General features: G+C 39.9%; 2 protein-coding genes across 5 annotated transcripts; both read left to right on the forward strand.

Annotated features, from left to right (window-relative positions):
• Positions 1–44: 44 nt before the first annotated feature.
• Positions 45–21,494, forward strand: LOC104596998 (KRR1 family protein). 4 transcript variants are annotated; one of them, XR_735127.3, is made up of 3 exons: positions 163–2,341; positions 20,270–20,445; positions 21,134–21,494. XR_735127.3 is itself a non-coding variant. In XM_010258354.3 (2 exons), exon 1 carries the CDS (start codon positions 375–377, stop codon positions 2,307–2,309), a length of 1,935 nt encoding a protein of 644 aa, XP_010256656.1. In that variant the 5' UTR covers positions 45–374; the 3' UTR covers positions 2,310–2,341; positions 21,134–21,494. The 4 variants fall into 4 exon arrangements, 2 of the variants coding, with proteins under 2 accessions (XP_010256656.1, XP_010256657.1); XR_735128.3 differs by having other exon boundaries at positions 21,139–21,494; XM_010258354.3 differs by lacking the exon at positions 20,270–20,445 and having other exon boundaries at positions 45–2,341.
• Positions 8,885–12,262, forward strand: LOC148801958 (uncharacterized). The gene is made up of 5 exons (XM_088897799.1): positions 8,885–9,136; positions 10,696–10,851; positions 10,951–11,027; positions 11,147–11,597; positions 12,233–12,262. Exons 1-5 carry the CDS (start codon positions 8,885–8,887, stop codon positions 12,260–12,262), a joined length of 966 nt encoding a protein of 321 aa, XP_088753925.1.
• Positions 21,495–23,891: the final 2,397 nt, after the last annotated feature.

Consider the following 23,891-nt stretch of genomic DNA (forward strand, 5'->3'; position numbering starts at 1 on the left):
ACTTGAATATAGCTGTTTTGTTGGTAGCAGATCCCTACCATCCCATCAGTTCGGATCGGCTCATAACACTATACTTTTCCAAAGCTTTCTGTATCCGCACATCTCATCATGACGGGATGTGCGATACAGATCATGTTAAAACTTGATGGAAAAGTATTTTGTTGTGAACAGATTCGGATTCGATTCCCACATCTAATTTTTTGCCACGTCATTTTCTTTGCTCGCTCCGACATATTAAATCGAAACAGCAAGCAAAGCCGGGGGTTTAGGCTTTTAGGGTTTTGTGGTTCATACTTAATAATGGGAGATAAAAACCCTGACTCCTAGACGATCAAGCCAGGGCATCGAATTCGGTCGTTTGTCTCTGGAAAAAAATGGGGTTGAATTTATTCGAGGGATCTGGTTCAGATGATGAAAACATTTCGAAGATTGAAATCGACAAACAATTCGCTCGTCGTTTCGAGCACAACAAAAGACGAGAGGATTTGCAGAGACTAGAGGAGTTGAAGAAAAGGGGACTGGTCGATAACTCCGAAGACGGCTCTTCGGAATCTGAAGACGACGAAGACGAGGAGGTCTTGATCAATTCAGGTAAAGGAGAATTACAGTTCTTAGATGCCCTTGTTAAGGTCAAGAAGAAGGAACCGATAATTAACCAGAAGGATACTAAGCTCTTTGAATCTGAAGATGAAGAAGATGACGAGGAAGAAGAAGAAGAAGAGAAGCCCAAGTCATCGAAGGAGAAGCCTATGTATTTGAAAGATGTTGTTGCGAAACAGTTGATCGAAGAGGGCCCAGAATTCGATGATAATAACTCAAAATCCCGTATGAAGAGCTACTCGGAGGAGCAAGAGGAGCTTCGACAAGCTTTCTTAAATGCGGCCGAAGAGGATTTTGATGGTGACGAGGGGGATTTTCTGATAGAGAAGAAAAAATCCCAAGTAGAGGATGGGGAGGATGAGGATATCAATGAAATTCAGAAAAGGTTGGATGAGTATTTTGGTGAGGATGAGAAGTTGGACGAGAATGAGATGTTTTTGAAGAACTACTTTCTGAACAAAATGTGGATCGACAAGGATGCTAATAAAGGTGCAAAATCTTCTGAAGAAGATCTTTATGGGATTTCGGAGGATGAGGACGAGGTAGAGAAGCAAGAGAAGTATGAGGCGGAGTACAATTTCCGGTTCGAGGAGGGTGCTGGAGACCGGGTTCTGGGTCATGCCCGCTTCACGGAGGGGTCTGTGCGGAAGAAGACGAATGCAAGGAAGCAGCAAAGAAAGAGCAAGGAAGAGAGGTTGGCTCAAGCAGAACTCGAGAGGAAAGAAGAACTGAAACGCTTGAAGAATGTAAAGAAGAAAGAAATAATGGATAAGCTCCAAAAGATAAGGGCTATCGCGGGTATAGCTGAAGGCGGGGATTGCGCTTTGAATGAAGATGATCTAGAAGAGGATTTTGATCCTGAAGAATACGACAGGAAGATGAAGGAGACATTCGACGTGGATTACTATGATGCGGTGGATGCTGACCCTGGTTTCCGTGGTGAGGGGGATGAGGACAGTGTTGATATTGAGAAACCGGATTTTGACAAGGAAGATGAATTGCTTGGGCTTCTGAAAGGTTGGGATGTGTGTGGATCTGGTGATGGGTTCTTAGCAGCTAGAGAAAAAATTTTAAAACGGAAAGCAGATGAGAAAGATGTTGAACTCTCGGATGCACAAGACCAAGAAGAAGACGAAGAAGAAGAAGAACTGCCCCAAGAAGGTAAACGCAAGAGGAAACGTAAAATCTCTCTCTATGAAAAGGTTGCTCTTGATAAAGCAATGGAGGAGTACTACAAATTGGATTATGAAGATACAATAGGAGACTTAAAGACAAGGTTCAAGTACACTTCAGTTCTTCCCCAGAGATATGGTTTAGGTGCTTCAGAGATTTTAATGATGGATGACAAGGAACTAAATCAATATGTTTCTCTAAAAAAGATTGCTCCTTACCGGGAAAAGGAATGGAAGGTGCCAAAAATGAAGAGATACAACTTGAAAATGAAGAATAAGTCAGAGTTGCAAGGCAAACATATGAGAAACCTGAAGGCTGGAAAGCACAGAAAAAAGGGTGATGATCATGCTGCAACTTTGGCAAAACATGTAATGGAGCAAGATAAAGCTGAGGCTGGGCAACTGAATGGTGAAGTGGGCACCACATCTAGGAGAAGCAGGAGAAGGCGCCGCCAGGCTGAACTAAAACTATCACAATCGAGGCTTATGGCATATGGAAAAATTCCCTCTAAGCCCAAAAGTAAGAAAAAGCAATAATATCTACAGCTTATGTACATCAAGGAAATGAGGTAAATCCTTGAATTTAGTTAATTCTCTGTTCTATTTCTTAATTGTTTGACTGTGCTTTATAACGATTGTGGAGTTTAAGGATAGTTTTTTCTTCCTATCTAGTTATGTTTTGCCGCATATATTGATTCAACAGCCTTTTGAAGTAAATGAAAAATATTAATACTATGTTGATTAAGTTATAACTTTGTCTCTGCTTTATAATGACCGTGGAGCTTAAGGATAGCTGTTCCACCCTTATCTATTTATGCTTTTATGGGATGTATTGATTCAACAGTCTTTTGAAGTAAATGAAAAATATTAATAATTTAATACTATGTTGATTAAATTATAACTTCTGCTTCTCTTTCTCAACCATTGTTGTAGGAGCACCTTCTGATATTCTAGGCAGACTTCAAAATGATTTTTAGTTAATAGGTAGATAAGCTTCAATTGATTAGTAGATTTTTTCAGCACTTCCCATTTGATCTCAAGATAAACCATAAAATTTGAATGCAAATGTCTTTATGTCTTCTAGGAGGCATGTTTCTGGCTCTTTCAATCGAATTTGACCTGGAAATTGGAATTTAGTAATGTACTTTCTTTAACATGCCACTAAATTTGATTGCAAAGGTCTTCATTTCTTCTAGGAGGCATGCCCCTCTGAATTGACTGCTGGTGTAATTGGATATATGTTGGTGGTTTAAACTGTTGGGTCAACTTATAAAACTGTCAAAAAGTTTGGATGAGTTATTGAATAGCAATTCGTTGACCTATGCTAGCTGTTAGAAACTTTTAGCGGTCCTTAATGGTGTTGTGCTGTTCCACCTGTGCTCTGTGCCCATGCCTTTAGATACCAATATGATACGCCATGTATCAGGTGTATTGTGTTGATAATTTGAATCTTGCTTGGAATGCATTTTCTCTGTTGGGACATACTTTTGAATTTGGGTTAGTCACTTAGTCTCATGCAACCTTATGATCTATGACCTCCGGAATGCTTCATGTGCCTCATGCAAACCTTATGACTGAGAAGAAGAAAAAATAACAAATCTGAGAAGAAAAAAAAATATTGGTCTTAAAGTATCCATGCAAGACAAAAGGTGCAAGTTCCTATCTCAATGAGCATGGGTTACACTGTGTAGCTATCTTTGATCACTTATATTCAATATAATACTTTACTGTTAAAAAAAATTATAGATGTGATAAAGATTAAAAAGTTATGGCTCTCCTACACCTATTCCTATTCTCAAGGAGGCTTATACCTTATGAATTCTGAACTATGCCTTCCGCCTCAGACTGGTGAAATGCATGTTGTCATGCCTATGTGTTTTAATATGTTGCTTATGATGATTTACAACTTAAAGAGAGAACAATGAAGTCAAAAGACTCAATGGAAATATAGATCACAGGATTCAAGACAGTTATGGTGTCTTACTTTGGGTGGATCTAGCTTGCTGATTAAGCCAGCAAACTGATATGGAATTATGTCTTCAAAATTTTAGTTTTATGGTCAGCATATTTCATTGGGTTAGTCCACCTTCTATGTCTGAACTAGAACACTCTGCCACATTTACTAATTCAATTTTATTTATTTATTTATTTTTTGCTCAAGTTTTAATATTTTAGTTTAAAAGAATCCCAAGATTAGTGCCTTAGCCTGAGGAAATAATTGCAAGTTCCTTTGGATTCTAATAACTTGTGATTTTTAATTTGAGGACTCCATCTGCTTTTTAAGTTCTCTAAAGGAGATGTTCTTATCTTGTGAGGGTGAGGATTAGAATATTTAGACTTTGAACATTCTAGGTTTTTTCTCTTGTGTTTCCTTCTTGACCTTACTTGAGTTTCCTCCCTCAAACATTTTCCTCGAAATCCCTTTTGAGCTAGCACTACACCTCCAAAAGTAAAGGCTTTTGTTGGGAATGTGCATTTCAAATCTTTAGCACATAAGAGATGTTCCAAAATGAGCAAGTAAAGTATTGGTATTGTACTAATATCTGTCGAAGTCAAATTTTTACAATCACTAACTATATACTTAAAGGACCTGTTCATTGGGATATAAAGTGATTATAGTATCACTTCTCTCTCTATCTCTCCCTCTTGGCCTCTCTCTCTCACAAAGAAAGAGGGAAGTTTTGTTGGTGGAAAGATCAAGAGGCCATGGAAATCCAAGTGTTATGGTGGTTTCGAGATAGGCGATAGCGGCTAGGGAGAGATTTTTGCAAAAAGCGTAGTCAAAAGAACAGAGAAGTGGAACAAAGTCTTATGCAGACATGGCCAAACTACCAACTTGGTCAAAGGAGGGTAAGGTGGTGCTGAAGGTAGGGACAGTGTGTTTCTACCTAATCACAAATGGTACGGGAGAGAGCAAGAGAAAGCAGTTTTTGGAAACTTGTCTGGTAGTGGTTGTGGAGACGTCGCTCTCAGTTGAGGAGTTGCAAGTGTGGGCCTTGAGAAGTTGGGGTTTAACGTTGGGGGTTAGGATGAGAAGGATGGCGAAGAATACATTTCTTTTCACCCTACCTTCAATAACAGAAGCTAGAAGAATCTTAAACATAGGAGTAAGAAACACCGGAGGAGCGAAGGTTTGGTGAGGATACTAAGGGCTGTTGGCGAATGGAAACTGGGCCCTCAGAGTCATACTGGTTAAAAATTTTTGGACTTCGACTTCACTTGTGGAGCGAAGGTTTGGTGAGGAAAATTAGAGACCTGTGTGGGGGCTGCTTAGAAACAGACGATTTTGATGAAGCAAAACAAAAAGTCAAGTGGGTGCGGGTGAGGGTGAAATGGAGAGGCTGTCCACCGGCAGCCGTCAATTTAGTGGACGGAGAGAAGGTTTATGTGGTTGCAATACGAGCCAAAATCGCACCAGAAATTGCAGCTTCAGTGTATGATTTCAAGGAAGCAGTAGAAGTGGTGGATGAATGGTCAGTTTGGGAAGAAAGGAACAATAGGATCTTTAAAGGAGTGGACGCATCCAAGGAGGAAATTGTAGAAAGGATAATCATTATGACTATTCAATGGTTGAAAACTTTGGATTTGTTTAAAGACTTCTCAGCTGAAGACATTTACGGGAATTGGGAAGTGCTGGCATCTACAACTTCCATAAAACCTACTGTGCAGGAATTGTGGTCCCCACCAACACAACAAAGAGTGAAACTGAACTTCAACGTGAGTTTTAGAGGTAACCTGGGCCCTTTAGGTATAGGAGTATTCAAAGATGAAAATGACAGAATTGTGGCTATGTTTTTCAGGACCAATAGGAGTGGGGGACTCATTGAGAGCGGGGGTGATGGCCTTGCTTCAAGGTGTAAGATAAGCCAAACAATTGGGGTTACACTACATTGAGATAGATGGAGACTCTAAATTGTTGATTGAGTGGCTGCAATCTGGTAAGTTGGGAGCCTGAATTTATAGACAACCCATAAGGGAAATCCTCAACACAACAAGGGAGATCGGTGCATGCTTCAAATGGACAAGGAGATCAGCTAATGGTTTAGCTGACAGTTGGCTAAACAAGGGATTGTGAGGGAGAGAATGTTCTAGGCAGTTCTGTAAGAAAGATTACTGGGGGCCCAACATCTATTTAGGGAAATCCTCAACACAACAAGGGAGATCGGTGCATGCTTCAAATGGACAAGGAGATCAGCTAATGGTTTAGCTGACAGTTGGCTAAACAAGGGATTGTGAGGGAGAGAATGTTCTAGGCAGTTCTGTAAGAAAAATTACTGGGGGCCCAACATCTATTTAGGGGTTGACAGCTGTACTTATTTATTCTTAAGTTGTATTAATGAAGTTACCATTTCTAATAAAAAAGGGCGTTTAAGGTGTTAAGGGGAGAATGTATAGGCGAAGAGGTTCTAAGAAAGATAAAGGGTAAAGAAGTAATTGATTTGGAAAAGGACAAAGAGTCCATGGAATCATCGGAAATGTCTACAGCTGTTGGAGCCAAGGATGGAGATACCCAGATTGGTACGCTTAGAGATGAGGGGTGCCACATAGTGATTGCACAAACGAGAGAAGATGGGATCTTGAGACAAGAGGATGAAGTTGCTACGAGTAAGATCTGGGACCGTAGGATATCTGAACCACCTGGCATAGAAATTAATTATAGGGGACGAAAAACGGCCAAGTGGTGGTAAAAATGACTTGGAAAACCAGATTATGTTTAAACTTTTGAATGAAGACACTTTCTTGGAAACTTTGACGCTTAAAAGTGTTGGTAAATTGGAAGGATTGCTTATATATGAAAGGTTGCCACTTGGAGAAGCTCGGAAGGGCTGGAGAGCACTAGTGGAATGGTTAAGCGAAAGAAATGTTGTAGATGCTAAGCGGATCCCATTCTGGATTAGGCTTAACTTTAGTGTCTGAAGGCTATTGAGGGAGATGGAACGAGAGGAGAGAAACTTCAGGCCGGTGGGGAAGTGGAGGATGGAGATGAGTGTTGAAGCTAAACATTTCTTATTTGAGCAAGGATGGACAAAAGGTAAGGCATGCTTGAAAATCATAGAAGGTAATAGGGCAACGATATTCATACCAAAGGAAGCATGTTACTGGTTGAAAGGCTTTGTTGATGGAGCAGTAAACACTATTAGGGAAGAAGGTGGAAAAACTCAGTGGCTTGTTGTGGGAAGAACTATGAAACAACACTAAGAAGAAATGAGAGAGGATGGTTTATCATGGTTACGAAACACTTTGGCACTAACAAAAAACAAATGATTTGTATACCGGAAGGATAGAGGGGACAAGGCTGGGCTTCCTTCGCCAATAACCTTCAGGCGTTTCTCTTGGAAGTAGAGAGGAAGGTTGCAGAACAGAAGGATAACAAGCCGTGTGAAAGTGTTCCAACGAACCATGGTACTCTGGAGAATAACAAGAAGCAAAGTCCATCTTGTCAAGAAATCTTGGTAGCAAGTTCAATTGGATTTTGGAAATTAGCACTTGAAGAAGGGAGAGGCAAATGGGAACATAGAATGGTATTAACGGCAGATAGGACTGTAGGGGATTGGACGAAAGTCTTAGAGGTAGTTGCAGAAAGACTAGGCTTAGAAGGTGATGCTGTCTTATTGCCGTTTACTGAGAAGAAAGCCATACTTGATTCTGGTGACGAGAAACTGAGCTTCAATACAAAACTGGGTTCCAAGTTGCAATGAAGTTGAGCCAAAGGACGGCAACCTCGGGATCAAACTTTTAGGGCTTCCCTTTAATCTCTAGAACGAATTGACCTTAGGAAAAATTGTCAGAGCCTTTGGGGGAATTCTATTGGAGTTAAACCTGAGAAGTTTGCATGCTGTGGAGATCATAGTCGCAGGGATTAAGCCTGAGAACCTATCGTGTTCTTTTGATGTTCTCTCCGATGGCGCCTAGTACAGAGTTTGGCTGGCATCGGAAGTTGGGGCATCTCTTTGGGGAAGACGAATAGAGGTAGGAGACGATGGTGAGGTCGCAGGTTGGTCTACACATGGCACCCAGGGAATGGTGAAGAAACCTGATGCGCGTGATAGAGTAAAAGAGGAGAATGAACAGTCATAGGGGGTTACCAATTCTTGAAGCTTACCATTTAAAGTTATTAATTCAAGATTCTTTGCATTAGAGACAAGGTCTTTTGGTGGCCCTTCCTATGCTGACATGGCCGAAAGGGGAAATAACTCGGTGAGTCTCAACAAAGTAACTCAATATGAACCGGTTGGGAGAGCGAGTGAACCAAAACTTGGACTACATGCCACCATTAGTGGCCCACGTGATTACTTAAGGTGTTACGTGGGGCATGAGAGACTAAGAGAGGTTGTAGACTAAAACTCTCTTCTATCTTCTTCCAGGCAAGGGTTAGCCGAACATGATGAGTCACAGAAAACGCAATCAGGAGGAAAGTATCCCTTGAGTTGGACCCATCGGCTGGACTTTAACGAGCAGACCTTCAGTGTTGTTGATCACCCAAACTCGCGCTACATTAGAGACAAAATAGAAGTAAGAGAGGAGGAAGACCAAGGGTGGATAAGTTGCAGCTCGAAAAGTGATGTAGAGGGGAGTTCAGAAGAGATTGCTAGTATTGATAGTTTGGAAGAGGAAGGATTCCATGAAGGCCAAAATAGAGAGACATTAAACTTGGAGCATCCTTTTTCTTAGAGATACGGTGGGAGCACAAAAGAAAGACTTGGAGTTTCCGGTGAACACGAACAAGGTGGACCAAAGCCCAAATACGGACAAGCCTTTACCAAGCTTTAGCACCGTGCAAGTAGCTAAAAAGGAGTTAGGTCAAGCTAACCTAGAACTGAACAAGGGTACATCATAGAGGTGAATATCCGGGCAAGGGAAAAGGTCTTTGTGTAGACCACTTGACGGGGAATAGTTCCCTCCAAATCGAGGAGACAGAAAGATCCAATTTTTCTTTACAGGGATTGAAAACCAACCACCCTCATTTGCCCCTTTCTCACAACCCTCAGTCGAAACTAGGTAACTCTGTCAACTCTGTCAATTCAGTTTATGCTACTAATGAGTGTTCCGTGTCCCTTGTCCCAGATTCCATTTCCAACCAAGAGTCAGAGGCCCATGGATAGGAATCCACAATGAGGATACAAGGGGAGAAGGAGGGGGAGACAACAGTGGGAATAACATGTGGGAATAAAGGGCTTTGGGGAATCATTGAGAGAATAGTGAGTGAAGTGGAGAGGAATGAATTGCAAAGGGTGGGTACAAATGGGGCAGAAAGAGTTCCTGGTGTAGAGAATGAGATAAGGAATGAGGAGAGTAGTAGTAGTGGAGAGCTTGGAAAAGTAGGACAAGGGGAAACTTGTAAGGAAGATTCAATAGCAGAATGTGTGGGAAAGCTAGGGTGTAAACTGAAGAACCCGAATGATTTAAAAGCCTTTCTACAAAAAAGAAGGATAGAAAGATTAAGAAAAGAAAATTGAGTGAAGTTGAGAGATTGAAAAGAGATAGTGAGGGGGATAAGAAGTTTGGGGCGCGAGGGGACAGAAGGAAAGGGATTAAATGTGAGGGGGCTTGGTAGTGCGAGGAAGAGAACAACAATTAAAGAGGTGATTAAGAAGTTTAATCTAGATGTGGTATTAATTCTGGAATCCAAAGGAATGAATTTTAGTTGCAGATGGGCAAGAAGTGTTTGGAGAGCTAGGGGGAATAAGTGGGCGGCTGCTCCATCGTGGGGATCCTCAGGTGGGATTGTGACATTGTAGAAAGAAGATATGCTAATAGGAGTGGAGGAGTTGATAGGTGATCATTCTGTTTCTTTAAAGTTCAAGCAGGTGGAAGATGGTTTTGAATGGGTACTAACAAATGTTTATGGCCCCAATGACTATAGGTAGAGAAAGAATTTGTGGGAAGAGTTGAGTGATATTAGGGGCCTCTGGGATGGACCATGGTGTGTGGGAGGGGATTTTAATGTAGTGAGATTCATAGAGGAAACCACCAATCCTAGACAGAGAGTGACAACAAGTATGAGGAAATTCAATCAGTTTGTGGATACATTTGAGCTTAAAGAATTTCCACTCCGAAATAATACGTTCACATGGTCAAACCTTCAATCAAGTTCAATATGCTCTAAGCTGGGCAGGCTTATATTTTCTATGGATTGGGAGGAACATTGGGGTAATTTAACATCTAGGGCACTTCCTAGACTTACCTCGGACCACTGGCCTATAGTGATGTGTAAGGAGGAAATGAGAAGTGATGGACCTGCCCCTTTCAGGTTTGAAAACATGTGGTTGATCCATCCGGGCTTCATTTAGAAAATCAGGTAGTGGTGAGAGCACTTTAATCCGCTAGTACAATGGGAAGGAATGAGGTTCCACAAAAAGCTTCAGTTCTTAAAATCCCAAATAAAGGAGTGGAACAGGTTGGAGTTTGGGAGAGTGGAGGAAAGGAAATAGATCCTGTTGGAGCAGATAGAAGAACTGGATATGAAGGAAGAAAGGGGGATTTTTTGGAGAAGAAGACAGAGAGAGGAAATGGAGTTTAGGGAAGCAAATGGAGGATTTATTGCTTAAGGAGGAAATTAGTTGGAGGCAGAAATCTAGGTGTAAATGGTTAAAGGAGGGGGATAGGAACACTAGATTTTTCCATTCAGTGGAAAATGGTAGGAGAAAGAAAAACTTCATCTCAAAACTGAAAGTTGAAGGAGCAGTCATATCCCACCCGGTAGAAATAGCAGAGGCCTTTGTAAGTCACTTCAAATCTATTTTCAAAAGACCTCTAAATGAAAGGATTTGGTTGGAGGGTTTGGATTGGCCGACTCTAAAGTGCTGAAAACAGAGTCTAGTTAGAAAAGAGATTTGAATTGGAGGAGATAAAGGAAGTGGTTTTTTCAATGGATAGAACAAAAGCTCCAGGTCCAGATGGTTTCACAATGGCTTTTTATCAGGATTGTTGGGATATTGTGGAGAAGGATCTTGGGTCAATGTTTGAGGAGTTCCACAGAAGGGGAATAATTAACCTGGGTTTGAATTCCACATTTATTGCTCTGGTACCAAAGAAGAATGAGGCATCACATCCAAGGGACTTTAGACCTATTAGTCTGGTGAATAGTTTGTATAAAATAATTGCAAAAGTGTTGTCTCTAAGGGTAAAGAAGGTTCTTCCTACCATAATTGCACATAACCAAGGTGCTTTTGTGAAGGGAATACAGATTATTGATCAAATCTTGATTGCAAATGAGAATCTGGAGATCTTTAGGAAATCCAAGAAAAGGGAGTGGTTTGCAAACTGGATTTGGAGAAGGCTTATGACATCATTGATTAGTCTTTCCTATTGGAGGTGTTGAAAAGTTTTGGATTTGGAGACATTTGGTGTAAATGGATCTGGGGTTGTGTTAGGAGTTGCCACTATTCTATTTTGGTGAATGGAATTGTGGTGGATTTCTTCCCTGCTTCGAGAGGAATAAGACAAGGAGATCCACTATCTGCTTTTCTTTTCACTATGATTGCTAATGTTCTGGGGAGATTGATCCATAGAGCGGACTCGAGGAATTTAATAAAAGGTTGGAGAGTAGGAAGGGAAGAGGTACCACTTACACATCTGCAGTTTGCAGATGACACAATTTTGTTCTGTGAAAGTGGGGACATCAATTGGATTCGGAATTTAAAATTGGCAATACAACTCTTTGAGCAAATGTCTAATCTCAAGGTGAACTTGGATAAGAGTAGTATGGTGGGTGTGAATCTGAAGGAGAGGGAGCTAAGTGAGTATGCAAGCGTGTTAGGTTGTGCAACCTTGGATTGGCCTATGACTTACTTAGGCCTCCCCTTGGGGGATAACCCTAAGAAGGTAAGATTTTGGAACCCGGTGGTAGAGAGATTTGAAAAAGGGCTTGTTTCTTGGAGGAAAAATTATCTTTCCTTGGGGGGGGGAGAGTTGCTTTGATTAGGTCAACCCTAGCTAAAATACCTGTTTACTTCCTTTCAGTATTTAGGATCCCCACAAAGGTGTCTTAACATTTTGGAGAGATTAGTGAGGAATTTTTTTGTGGGAGCCTAGAGAGGAAAAATAGGACCATAGGGTGAGATGGGAGTTGGTAACTAGATGTAAGAAGCTAGGAGGTCTTGGGATAGGGAATGTTAGGAAAAGGAACATGGCATTGTTGGGGAAATGGTTATGGAGGCTTCCATTGGAAAGAGACAAATTGTGGACAAAGATTGTGGCTAGCATACATGGGCTCGAAGACAATGGTTGGGAACCTGGAATTTTGGCAAGGGCTACAGCTACCTCTCCTTGGAAAGCCATTTACAAATTGCTTCCAATCTTCTCCTCTTGGATCAGGTATGGTCTTAACTCCGATTATAGAATAAAATTTTGGGAACAACATTGGGTTGGGGACTCACCTTTGATGGACCAATTTCCTTCTCTGTATGCTCTTTCAGATTTGAAATATGAACCCATATCATCCTTATTATGCCCTTCAGGCTCTCCTTCTGGTTTTGGGTGGAACCTAGGTTTGAGAAGGGCAATTAGGGTTATAAACTTGGGTCACATCATGTCTTTGTTAGCCATCCTTAAAAATGTTTTCTTGGACCCTAATAAGGACACCAGATTTTGGGTTCCTTCCTCATCAGGTATTTTCTCTTGTGCTTCGTTTTTTGAGACATTAACTTAGCCTCCTGACCCTATTGGGTTGTCCTTCCTGGTTAAAGAAATTTGGAGTAGGCCCATTCCTCCTCGGGTTGGTAGTTTTTGTTGGGAAACTTTCCTGGAAAGAATTAGCACAAATGACCTACTTCAGAAAAAGAGACCCAATTCTTGTTTACTTCCTAATAGGTGTACTCTCTGTAAAGTTGATGGGGAAACTGGTTACCACCTTATGGGTTACTTGTTTGGTTGCTAAAACTGTAAGGGAGTGGGTTTTTTCACTCTTTGGGTGTATTTGGATTCCCTCTAGGAGCATCCAAAGCTTGTTCTCTTCTTTTTTCAGATGGTCGAAGAAGAGAGGGAAGATTATGTGGAGAAGCATCGGGGCAGCAGTGTGTTGGTCACTATGGGAAGAAAGAAACTTGCGAATATTTTCAGAGAAGGAAAGAACCATGGAAAACTTATTAGATGAGCTGTTCTCAGGTTTTTCTGTGGCTGATCTGGTAAGAAATTGGAAAGAGATAGCTTCCTCTGCCCTATGTAAGAGGACTCGTAGTCCTTCTTGGTCCCCGCCTCCCTCTGGGTTCATAAAACTGAATTTTGATGGTATCTGCTTAAGGAACCCAGGGCCTTCAGGGATTGGGGGAGTGTTTAGGAATGAGGATGGGGTTATCATTGTCATGTTTTCAGGCCCAATTGGAGAAGGAGACTTTCTTAGGGCTGAGGTTCTTGCAGCCATGGAAGGTATCCAAAGAGCAAGGGAGTTGAATATCAGATGTTTGGTCCTTGAAGGTGACTCGGAGGTGGTGATTAGGTGGCTAAAGGAAGAAGGCAATGGCTTGTGGAGTTATAACAATGAGAAGAAAAAATTCAAATGGCTGAGTATGGATATTGTGTTGCATTACAGCTGGGTGAGGAGGGCTGCTAATTCATTTGCTGATGGGTTAGCCAAGCAAGGGGTGAATAGGGAATCTTTCTTTTGGGCTAACTTTTGAATTTTTTCCATTGTATTCTGTTGGTGGGGAGTTAAGACATTTTACCTCCCCCTTTTGTACCTAAAGTTTCACATAGTTTCATATCATTAATAAAGTTTCCTGTTCTGATAAAAAAAATGTTGTAGATGCTAACCAGAAGGAGGAGGTAAACTCGACAAGCTTAGCATCTCAAGGTTAGAAAATACCCCAATTGAACCTGGTTCAAGCAAAAATTAGCGGGGGGGGGGGGGATCAAATCGGACTAGGGATGGAAACGAACCAGGAGGGGTCCAAAACTCCAAGAAAAAACCTCGACTCGAGGAACTTTCAGCACCATTGATTCAGAACGGTGAGAATGTATGAGAAGAACCTCTTGTTTCTCCTTTTGAGGGGGAGGGCAACCAGTCAATAAGCCAACACATATGGGTTTTAAACTCAAAAAATATGCTCTTATCGAAGGGTCAAAAAGGTTTATCACCATCAGATCCTGAAGAAGTTGGGGGTGAAGACGACCTAGGATCATTGGAAACACCTACAAAGGAGGTCGAAGGTGACCTGCTAGGGATGCAGACCCAAGACAACAGCATTGAAGTACAACCATTGGCGGTTGTACCTACAAAAACTTGGAGTTCGTCAGTTACATATGAAAATAGTTTGGTGTTCTCAGGTAAGGGGAGAAAAACTCATAACAGGGTATGGAGGAAATGACAAAAGGCTATCTAATGGAAGTTGAGAGGAGAATTTTAGAGGAGAGAGGAAAGAAGGGCAGAAAAACTGAAAGGGAACTTTTTGGACTCTTGGGGATTTAATGATAAAGTGGGCACTCCAGGCAGGGATGAGGGTAACAGAAGGAGGTAAAGGGGTAAACTGCTCTCTTAGTTTTCTTTCTCTAATCTGACATCATGAAGTTAATTTCCTGGAATGTATGAGGCCTCAATTCTGGTTGTAGGTGGATAGTGATCAGTGCTCAAGTGCGGAAGTGGAATCTAGATGTGTTATGCCTTCAAGAGGCAAAAATGGAAAACATGGAAGAAGCTCAAATCAGATCAATTTGGGGTAGTAGAAACTGTGAATTGGACTTCATCCCATCAATCGTTATAGTAGGGGGTCTGGTCATCATTTGGGATCCAGATGTTTTGAGAATGAAGGATAAAATTAAAGGAATTTTCTCTTTGTCCATTTTGTTCCAATTGTGTGAAGTTGATTGGGAATGGATCTTTGCAGGGGTTTATGGGCCAAAAGAAAATGGCTTAAGGAGTTTGTTTTGGGCGGTATTGGATGGGGTTAAGGAAACTTGGGAGAAATTGTGGGTGGTGGGTGGAGATTTCAACACTACCAGATTTACACATAAGAAAAGGGGGGAAACAGGGTCCCAAGGGGCCAAAGGGGTTTTGGGGAGTTTATGAATAGATGGGAGTTGGATATTCCACTACTAGGAACGAAATACACTTGACAAACAACCAGGAGGAGGCAATATTAGCAAAACTGGATGGATTTGTGGTTTTGACAGATTGGGAAGAGAAATATGGCCACTCTCCATGGAGTCTCTTCCTTGTTTGCTTTCGGAGCACATGTCAATTTGTTTGGGCAGCTGTGGAGTACGACCTAAACCATCCTTGTTTAGATTTGAGAACCTCTAGTTAGAAGAGGATTGTGAGTCTACTAGAGTTGTTGTGGTCTCAATTCCACTTTGAAGGATCAGCAAGAAGTTAAATAAAGTGCCTTAAGGAGAAGATAAGGGTTTGGAGGAAACTGGAATTTAAAGGGGTGGAGTTGAGGAATAAAGAATGTTAGATATTATTATGGAGGTGGATAAAGCTGAAGAGAATGGACAAATCTCAGAGGAAGATAAAAGAAAGAGATGGAGTGTCAAAGCAAACATTGACAAACTTGCTTTCTGAGTGGAAATGAAGTGGTGGTAGAGGCCAAATGGCCGAGGGAAGGTGATAAAAATACCAGATTTTTTTCACAAAATGGCAAATGCTAGACGAAGAGAAAATATGATAAAGAAGATGGTCATAGAAGGGGAAGTGGTGGAAGAAGAAAAAATTAAAGAGGTAGTAGAATGTTACTTTTCAAAGCTTTATAAGGAAGTATTGAAGAGAAGGCCTAAGGTAGATGGGTTAGAATTCAGCGGTTTGTTCGAAGAACAGACGAGAAATTTAGAAAGGGTTTTCACAGAACAGGAAGTGTGGGAAGCAATAAATGAAATGGAAGGGGATAAAGCCCCTGGCCTAGACGGCTTTACGATAAAGTTTTTCAAAAAATGCTGGGTCTTTTTTTTTTTTTTTCTAAAAGGGATACAATGGCAGTCTTCTCAGAGTTTATTCTTCATTTGCTTTAGAAAGAAGTCTAAACTCTACTTTTATCTCTTTAATTCCTAAGAAAAAAGGGGCTGAGGAACTTAAGGATTTCAGGCCGATCATTCTTATTGGTAGTGTTTATAAAATTTTATACAAAGTGCTAGCAAAAAGATTGAAACAGTCATGGGTTATGTTATTTCAGAGTTCCAGGGTGCTTTTGTTGAGGGAAGACAACTAGCGGATGGAGTTCTAACAACAAACAAACTAATTGACTCCCGGATTAGGAGTGAAAGAGCTGAACTGTTGTGTAAATGGATCTTGAAAAAGCCTACGGTCAAGTAAATTGGGGTTTCCTGGATTATATATTAAGGAGGATGAATTTCAGCTCCAAGTGGATCAATTGGATGAAGGTGTGTGTTACAACTCCTTCATTCTCCATTTTGGTTAATGGCATGGTCTGTGGTCATTTCAGGAGTTCAAGGGGTCTAAGACAAGGCGATCCCTTGTTTCCCTTGCTATTTCTCTATGATGGATGTTTTGGGAAAATTGACTTTGAGAGTAGTATTAGGTGGTTTTTTGGAGGGTTTTACGGTGCGAGAGAACATATTAGAGATTCCCTTGCTACAGTTTGCAGATGGCTCAGTTTTCTTTTGCAATGCTTCTCAGGAGCAACTAGTGTTTTAAAAGCACAAGTCGCAAAAAAGGTGTAGTGATCAAATTGCGCCTGAGGCGCAAGGCAAGGCACACACCTTTTTAAGCAACGTGCAAAAAATAAAAAAGCTAAAAAATAAAAATATAAAAAAAATCAAAAAATGCCAAAAAATAAAAAAAAATGCAAAAAAACCAAAACATTGTTAAACATAATATTAATAAAAATATTAACTTAAATTTTAAAATAAATGTTTTGAAAAACCTATTATCTAAAATTAAAATACATAAATATAACATGCAAACCATATTCAAATGAGAATTTAAAAATAAAATCAAATATATAAAACATTTTCAAGCATATAAAACCCACTATCTCTTTTTTTTTCTCAATTGCATCACTTCAAGTAGCTAATGTGGTGTAAAACATATTACATTCCTGATTCTACGAGCTGCCTTTGTGCCACACCCCTTGAGGCAAGCCCAAACAAGTCCACGTTAAGTCTCAAATTCATAGTACCAGAGCTTCGAGAACCCCCTATTTGGTAATGTTGTTCATTCATTCATCCTAATAAAATATCTTCTTAAAAAGCAATTAAAACTATAAAATCATTATTTTTTTGTGTGAGAACTAAGAATTTAAGACCTAGCGTGGACTTGTTTGGGCTTGCCTCGAGGGGTGTGGCACGGGGTCCGGCCGCTAGGCACAAAAAACAAAAAAAAAGCGTCAATATTTCAAAAGGTAGTGTATACAGCATGGAAGGTGATTTCTTAGTATGGAAGTACTACCATGGATGAACACTATTAATAATTATTACGATCTCATCATAGAAGGTGATTTCTTAGTATGGAAGTACTACCATGGATGAACTCTATTAGTAAATCAGGTTTTGGGAATCACATTCACTTTTGGAAGGATGTTTGGTGTGGAGATACACCATTAAAGGTAGTGCATACAGCCTTCTTTAACATTGCTTTGAATAGAGATGCCACAATTCAAGACTATGACAAAGTAGTGGGTGGCAGCATAGTATGGGTACACAATGCTTTTGACATAATGTGAATGATTGGGATGTACTCTTGTAAGTAGCTGTTGGAAGCTCTTAGTGGCTGCTATATACATCTCAGTATGATTGATTGTATTTAGATGGGAGGCAAATCTGGCACCTTCTCAGTTACGTCTTTCTATCCAATACGAATTTGCTCTCCCTGCACCTCCTGCAGGCTGCAGTGAGACCATCTTTCTAGGGAGTTTATATGACAAGTCCATACAATAATCAATAGTAGTCGGCTGGATTGATCTTCTCTAAAATTGAAATGCTAAGGGAAACAAGAGCTGTTGCGTAAGTTAAAGATGAGTTTAAGGCTGAAATTGCAAAGGTTGTATGTCATAAGCAAATTGGCCTAAAGGAGTAAAAATAAGGGTGAATAAAGGGGAAATAGCGGAATGATCTATATCAAGCTGAAAACTCAGATTGCTTTGTTTTTGACACTTTGCTTATGTGTACCCAACAGAATGGTTTCTTTGAACTTTAAAGTGGTTTCAACAATTAAGAAAGAAAAGACATAAAAAACAATTAAGAAAGAAAAGACATATAAAAAACAATTAAGAAAGAAAAGGGAAATAAATATACAATGAGTTGTTCGAGGACTATAGAAATTTAAAACTGGAACAACAAATAAATAAAGGAACAGTGAGTGATCAAGAAAATTAACAAGGATTGGAGATAATGATTCGGCAATGGAGAAAGAAAGAACAATAGAAATAATAACAGATATTCAGTAAACCAAAATTTAACCAAGAAATACAGTACCTGCTATCAACAGAGGATAGGTCCTAACAGAATCAACACAACTAGTTTCTCTAGGAGTCATCTCTTGAAGATGGAGTCAATACCTTCGTACATTTGGAGTTGGTACTAAACATGGAGTAATTTGATGGATCAAATGAGCTAATACATGCAGTAATTTACTTGAGAAACACTGGATTTTCTAAGATCTATAAAATATTTGATTTTATAGATGGCCTTTGGAGTGGGGGAGACTTTGGCAAGAGGTTGTTGGCAATATTCATGGAAGTGCAGGCAATGGCTGGGACATTGGGGTATCTTCGAGGGCTATTTTGGCTTTTCCTTGTAAGTCCATATGTGGAGTGCTTCCTTGGTTTTTAAGCCTTGTCAGGTGTGATGGTTTTGCTATGGAGATAAAGTTCTCTTTTGGGAGAACCTTGGATAGGCAACTCAACCTTTAAAGATCCCTTTCCTTCTTTGTACTCTCTTTCTTTGTTAAAAAAATGAACCTATCCACTGGTTTGTGTTTGACTGGGGTCAGTTGGAACTTGGGCCTAAGGCTGCATTTGGCATTCCTTATTTTAAGGACTTGTCTCCTTTTTAACAGCAAAAAAAAAAAAAAAAAAGGAATGCCAAATGCAGCCTAAGGAGAGATGTGAGAGATCATGAGCTTGTCAAGGCAATCTCACTCCTACAAATTCTTTATTCTGTTTTTCTGGATTTTTCTAAGCCAGACTGTTGGGTTTGGACTTTTGGACTCCCCATCTTAAGGAAGTTTTCTCTTGTGCATCTTTTCTTGTCCTGTGAAAGAAATTTGGTCAAAACCCATTCTCCCAAGGTTGGGGCTTTATGTTGGGAAGTCTTTCATGGAAAAATTAATAATTTGGATGTCTTGCAGAAAAGAAGACAATCTGTGTATCTCCCCATGTTGGTGTACCCTTTGCAAATCAAATGGAGAAAGTTGTTTTTTGAAAAGTAAAAGAAAAATTTATTGATAAAATAAAAAGCAGATTACAACACTAATAGGGGTGTTAAGATAACACCCGAGCCCACTACCACAACAGCAAGGCTCCCAAAGACACAAAACTAACAAAAAGAAAGTTGTTACCACTTTCTAGTATCCCGCCCTCTTGTTGTAGGTATCTAGAAAAGATTTTTGGTCTTTTTGGTAATAGGTGGAGTATTCTCCCACAGATTGGTAGTCTCTTTGACCCTACGATCTTTAGCTGGTTGCAGAGAAGAGGTAAAATCACGTGGAGATGTGCTTGGACTGCATTGATTTGGACAGTATGGGAAGAAAGAAACAACAGAATTTTCAATAATTTGTAAAGAAATGAGGAGGCAATGTGGGAATGTGTTGTAAATAGGGCTATACATTGGACTACATCGTTAGACCTTTTCTCAGACTCCTCTTTTGATGATTTATGGCAAAATTGGGAAGTTGTAGCAAGAAGTTCTGTTATAAGGGATAAACCGGTTGCAGTCTGGACTCTACTGAAAAATAATGAAGGCCTAAATTTCCAAGTAGCAAGGGCGTTTTCTCTGAAACTTGTTACATGAATAAAAACAACAAACATAATTGTATTTTTTTTTTTTAGTATCATCACCAAGATTGACTCATGAAGGATTTTTTGTTTCACTTGGGGTCCTTTTGATTTGCCATCGGAATTGGAATTGGAGTCAAAATCCCTCCGAATTGCAATGGTCTATTCCTCCTGCCTGTGTGGTTCATATGGGAATCAGAATTAGAAATGGCTGGAATGGATTCTGAGGGGGGGAGGGAATGATCACTCCCTCAAATGTGGGAATACCATTCCACCAGGAATGGTAATGGGATTCCCACGAACCAAAAAGACCCCTAGTTTTTTTTGGATAGGTGACTTGTCGACTAAGTTTTGGCTCTAGAGAAGCCTCCTAAGCCAATAAGATTTGAGCAGACTAGCTTTATCTGCTACTCGAGTAAATGGTTTAGGAATTTTCTCCCCGGCAGCAATCAGTTCTGGTGGTTGAGCGATAAAATTTATATGAAGCATCCATATATTCTTCATTTTTCTTCTTCACCATCTTTGAATGCTGAAGGTAGTCAATTTGCATGCATTTGGACCTTGGTTGACTCTTCATTTGAAGCTACGTGTTAATCTTTCCCTGTCTTCAATAAGGTTTTGCTCTTATATGGAATTCCACCAAGCAATTGCTGGGTCCGAAGCTTCACTGATTTGGGACTTCTACTTCACCTCTATAGCTGCCTCATCTTGTTCTGTTTTTGGAGAGAACTTTTCTAGTCTGAAGACTTCCAGTCTGGTCCGATTGAATTATTTTTCCTGTGCCCAACATGGTATGCTGCCCTTTTTGGTTAGGCTGCATGCTTCCCTATATTACTACAGGTTCATAAATGCGAGCATAAGTAGGCTCATATATGTGGGAACATAGTGTAAGGACATTGGACATGTATTTTTGGCAAATGTTAGTGTACTATAGCATTTGAACAATGAAAATCAGTTTTTCCTTAAGGCTGTGTTTGGTTGCAAAGCAAATTTATTTGCACTGATGCAAAACCATGTCAATGCAAATGATTTTAGTGCAAATTATGATTTATTTTTATTTCACATTTTACCTTATTTTGTTTGATTGCAGTACAAATGTAGTAAAGCAAGACTTGGAGCAAAATAAAGTAACACCTAAAACAAAATTAAACCAGAATTTGCATTCTCATGTATTTGTACTAGTGCAACTAAAATTGCACAGCAACCAAACACAGCCTAAGTCTCAGTTTTGTAAGAGTACAAATACAAATAAGTACAGTACAAATACATAAAAAATAATATAAAAATGCAAAGTTTTACACTACATATTTGTATTTGTACTACCGAACTGAGCCTAAACAAATGCTGACTTGGGGTGAATCTTGTATCCAAATTTACTTCGTCATTATCTGTTTTGTAAGATCTTTCCTTTAACCAGTTACTTTTCTGTAGCTGATATTTATGAGTTCTACCTGTTACTAATTCTGGATCTTATTTTAGATCAGGAATGGGTAGTCATCCTATGATCGAAAAATTGAATGGAGCTCCATGTAAGCTCATATTTGGAGATGTGAAGGTGAAGATTTCGAGTTATGTAGGTCCAAGGAAAAAGGTAAGGTGTTGGTGGTCGTAATTGACCATATCAGTGATCGTTCTTTCATCCTTGCCAAGATTGGAGAGCATATGGCTTGGAATCTTTAGTGGATGTCAGGATTTGTTAGATATAAGATACCAGATTTTGTAATTGATCGAAAAAAAAGAACAGATCATATTTATCTTAGGGAACCTGGTAATTCCATCAACTCAAATGTCAACTTCTAAGAAAACCCAATTTTGTGTAGGGTGGGTTTTCTTTTCTCTTGTCTTTCTCTTTTTCCTTTTATTCTTGGACAGGAACTCGGTTAGCTGCATTAGGTGGTCGGTTTTTGTGGCAAGATACTCAAGTCTCCATTATTTCGGTACCAATCGACATGCCTCATACCAAGGTTTTTAAAACTGAACTGGACAACAAACCGTTCAGGGTCCGGTTCTCTGGTTAAATGGGCCGATCATTTGAACTGAACGGACAGCCCATTCTAACAAAAAAAATTAAAAAAAGGCCAAAAATCATAGGATGTTTTGACCACTCTGACCAAACCAACAGTTTTTGGCCAAAATAATGGTTTTGGGGTAAAACGAGGTGACCGGTTTCCGAATTTTTTGGTCCAACCGTCTGGTCCGGTCTGATTGTGAAAACCATGCCTGATACATCATATATGACATTGGTGCTAGGCCCCAAAACGATAATTTTTTGGAACACTCAATCGCGGCATACTTTCCCGCCCCTATCCTCCCTCTTCGCTCCGAGTTTAAATACCACTTCATCTGGGGACCACGGCTTGAAAGTGAATGTTAGCCATCTGATTTAGAGAACCAAGATGGTACAAGATAAGCATATGATGGTTTTGGGCCATCGGATGGTTCTCTCATACGAGTGGTTTGGATCCTATTTTGGTGCTGTTGGTCGTCAAAGTTGAAAACTCCACGAATGGAACTTGGAACTTTGGAAGTAGGAACCACTCAGGGTCCCTTTCTGTTGTATTATTGCATTTTGTCCCTTTGCTTGATCCCCCCACCTTTATTTATTTATTTTTTTCTTTTTGGGTAAACCTGGTTGGTCCCAATTTTTTTTTATTCTCTTTTGGTAAATCTGTTTGGTCCCATTTGGGGCATCGCAAGTGTGGTTGTGCCCTCTCGGTGAGCGAAGAGGCAAAGAAGGGGTGTGAACTGGGACAAACCAAACCCAAATGGAATTCGACCCTTGAGAAGTGGGAAGAAGAAGAACCTCCCCATAATACCTTACCAACTTTCCTTACACCAGATTGGTGGGTATGGTTGGTTGAATAACAGGGCTCCTCACTTAGTTAGATCTACTCATCTGCTACGTGTCTTTCAAAATTCCTGCAGTATCATCATTATTGTTAAAAGTAACGCAATTAAGGGTTATGGTCATTTTAGTGAACATAATGAGTGCAGAAAAGGGAAGAGTTGTTCAATCATTCAAAAGCAAAACTCTTCTCTGGTCCACCAGCTTCTCTTTTGCCCAAGTAAAAGATGATAGCCATGGCAAAATGATTAGGGTTTGAAAAAGTCTTTCTTGAGGCACACACCCACCCCTCTAAAGTCAGAGTCCATGATCTCAACTCAAGGTCCCCAACTCCCGCATTAAAAAAAAAAAAAAAATTGGAGAAAAAAGCCTCCTTTACTGAATATCCCAACGAAGATCCTCTCTCTCCATGCTTTATGATGTCGATATCCGATTGAGTTGAATCTTCCCACAGTTCATTAACATGTTAAGAAGAGTGTACTACAGAAGGACAAAATGCGCCTAGGATTCCAAGATCCACCATGTTGCACATGCACACCTCATCTAGCCTCTGAGCTCCGAAAGGGAGTTAGCCTTTTAACTACTTTCCAACGGCGATGCATCTCTTCTTCACGCAGATGGTTAATGGCTTTGCTTGTAATTTAGAAGGGCCGTTTAACTTCTTAATGTCAATCAAATGATATTATCTTGTTAACGAAGCAAGAAAGAATGAAATAAAGATTGAAGATATGGAAAGCACTGCCTTTTTGACCCCCACCAAAGCAAATTCCTGTCAATCCTGATCGCAGAAGGCCCCCCAAAAGAATCTCTGTTTGGTCCGAGTGAGATACGTACCAGTGAAAGTGTGTTCAATTATATGATTTCTCGATTGGGTGGAACTAGGAAAAAGTTGGACTCCTTTGTTGCTCAAAGCTCAGTCACAGAGCCATAAGAACAATGAAAAAACTGAATACAAATACTAAATAGGCCTGTAAACGGAGCGAATTCGAATCGGATTATGTTATTTTCGAATTCGAATTCGATTACAAAACTAATGATTCGAATTCGGTTAGATGTTTGACGGATACTCAAAAGTAAAAACTGAATTCGAATTTGACTTAGATAATCAAATATTTGGTTAATTCGAATTCGATGGATTAAACCTAATTCTTGAAACCAAACAATCCAACACTCTCATTCCCTTTGAATGAACTATAGAGAAAGGAGAAAATATATTGTTTCAACTTTAACAATCTATGGAGAAAAACCTGATTCTATGAATGATGAAGACAGACGGAGAATAAGGGGAAAAATAAAAAGAAAACAAAAAACTAATAAAATCTATAACAAATAATAAGCCTTCGGTAACGTAGAGAAAGCAAGAGAGATGAAGGAAGAAAACATCATATGAGA

The sequence above is a fragment of the Nelumbo nucifera genome, chromosome 2, assembly GCF_055504915.1.
Source record: "Nelumbo nucifera cultivar China Antique chromosome 2, China Antique-T2T, whole genome shotgun sequence".
In the NCBI taxonomy this organism is placed as follows: Eukaryota; Viridiplantae; Streptophyta; class Magnoliopsida; order Proteales; family Nelumbonaceae; genus Nelumbo; species Nelumbo nucifera.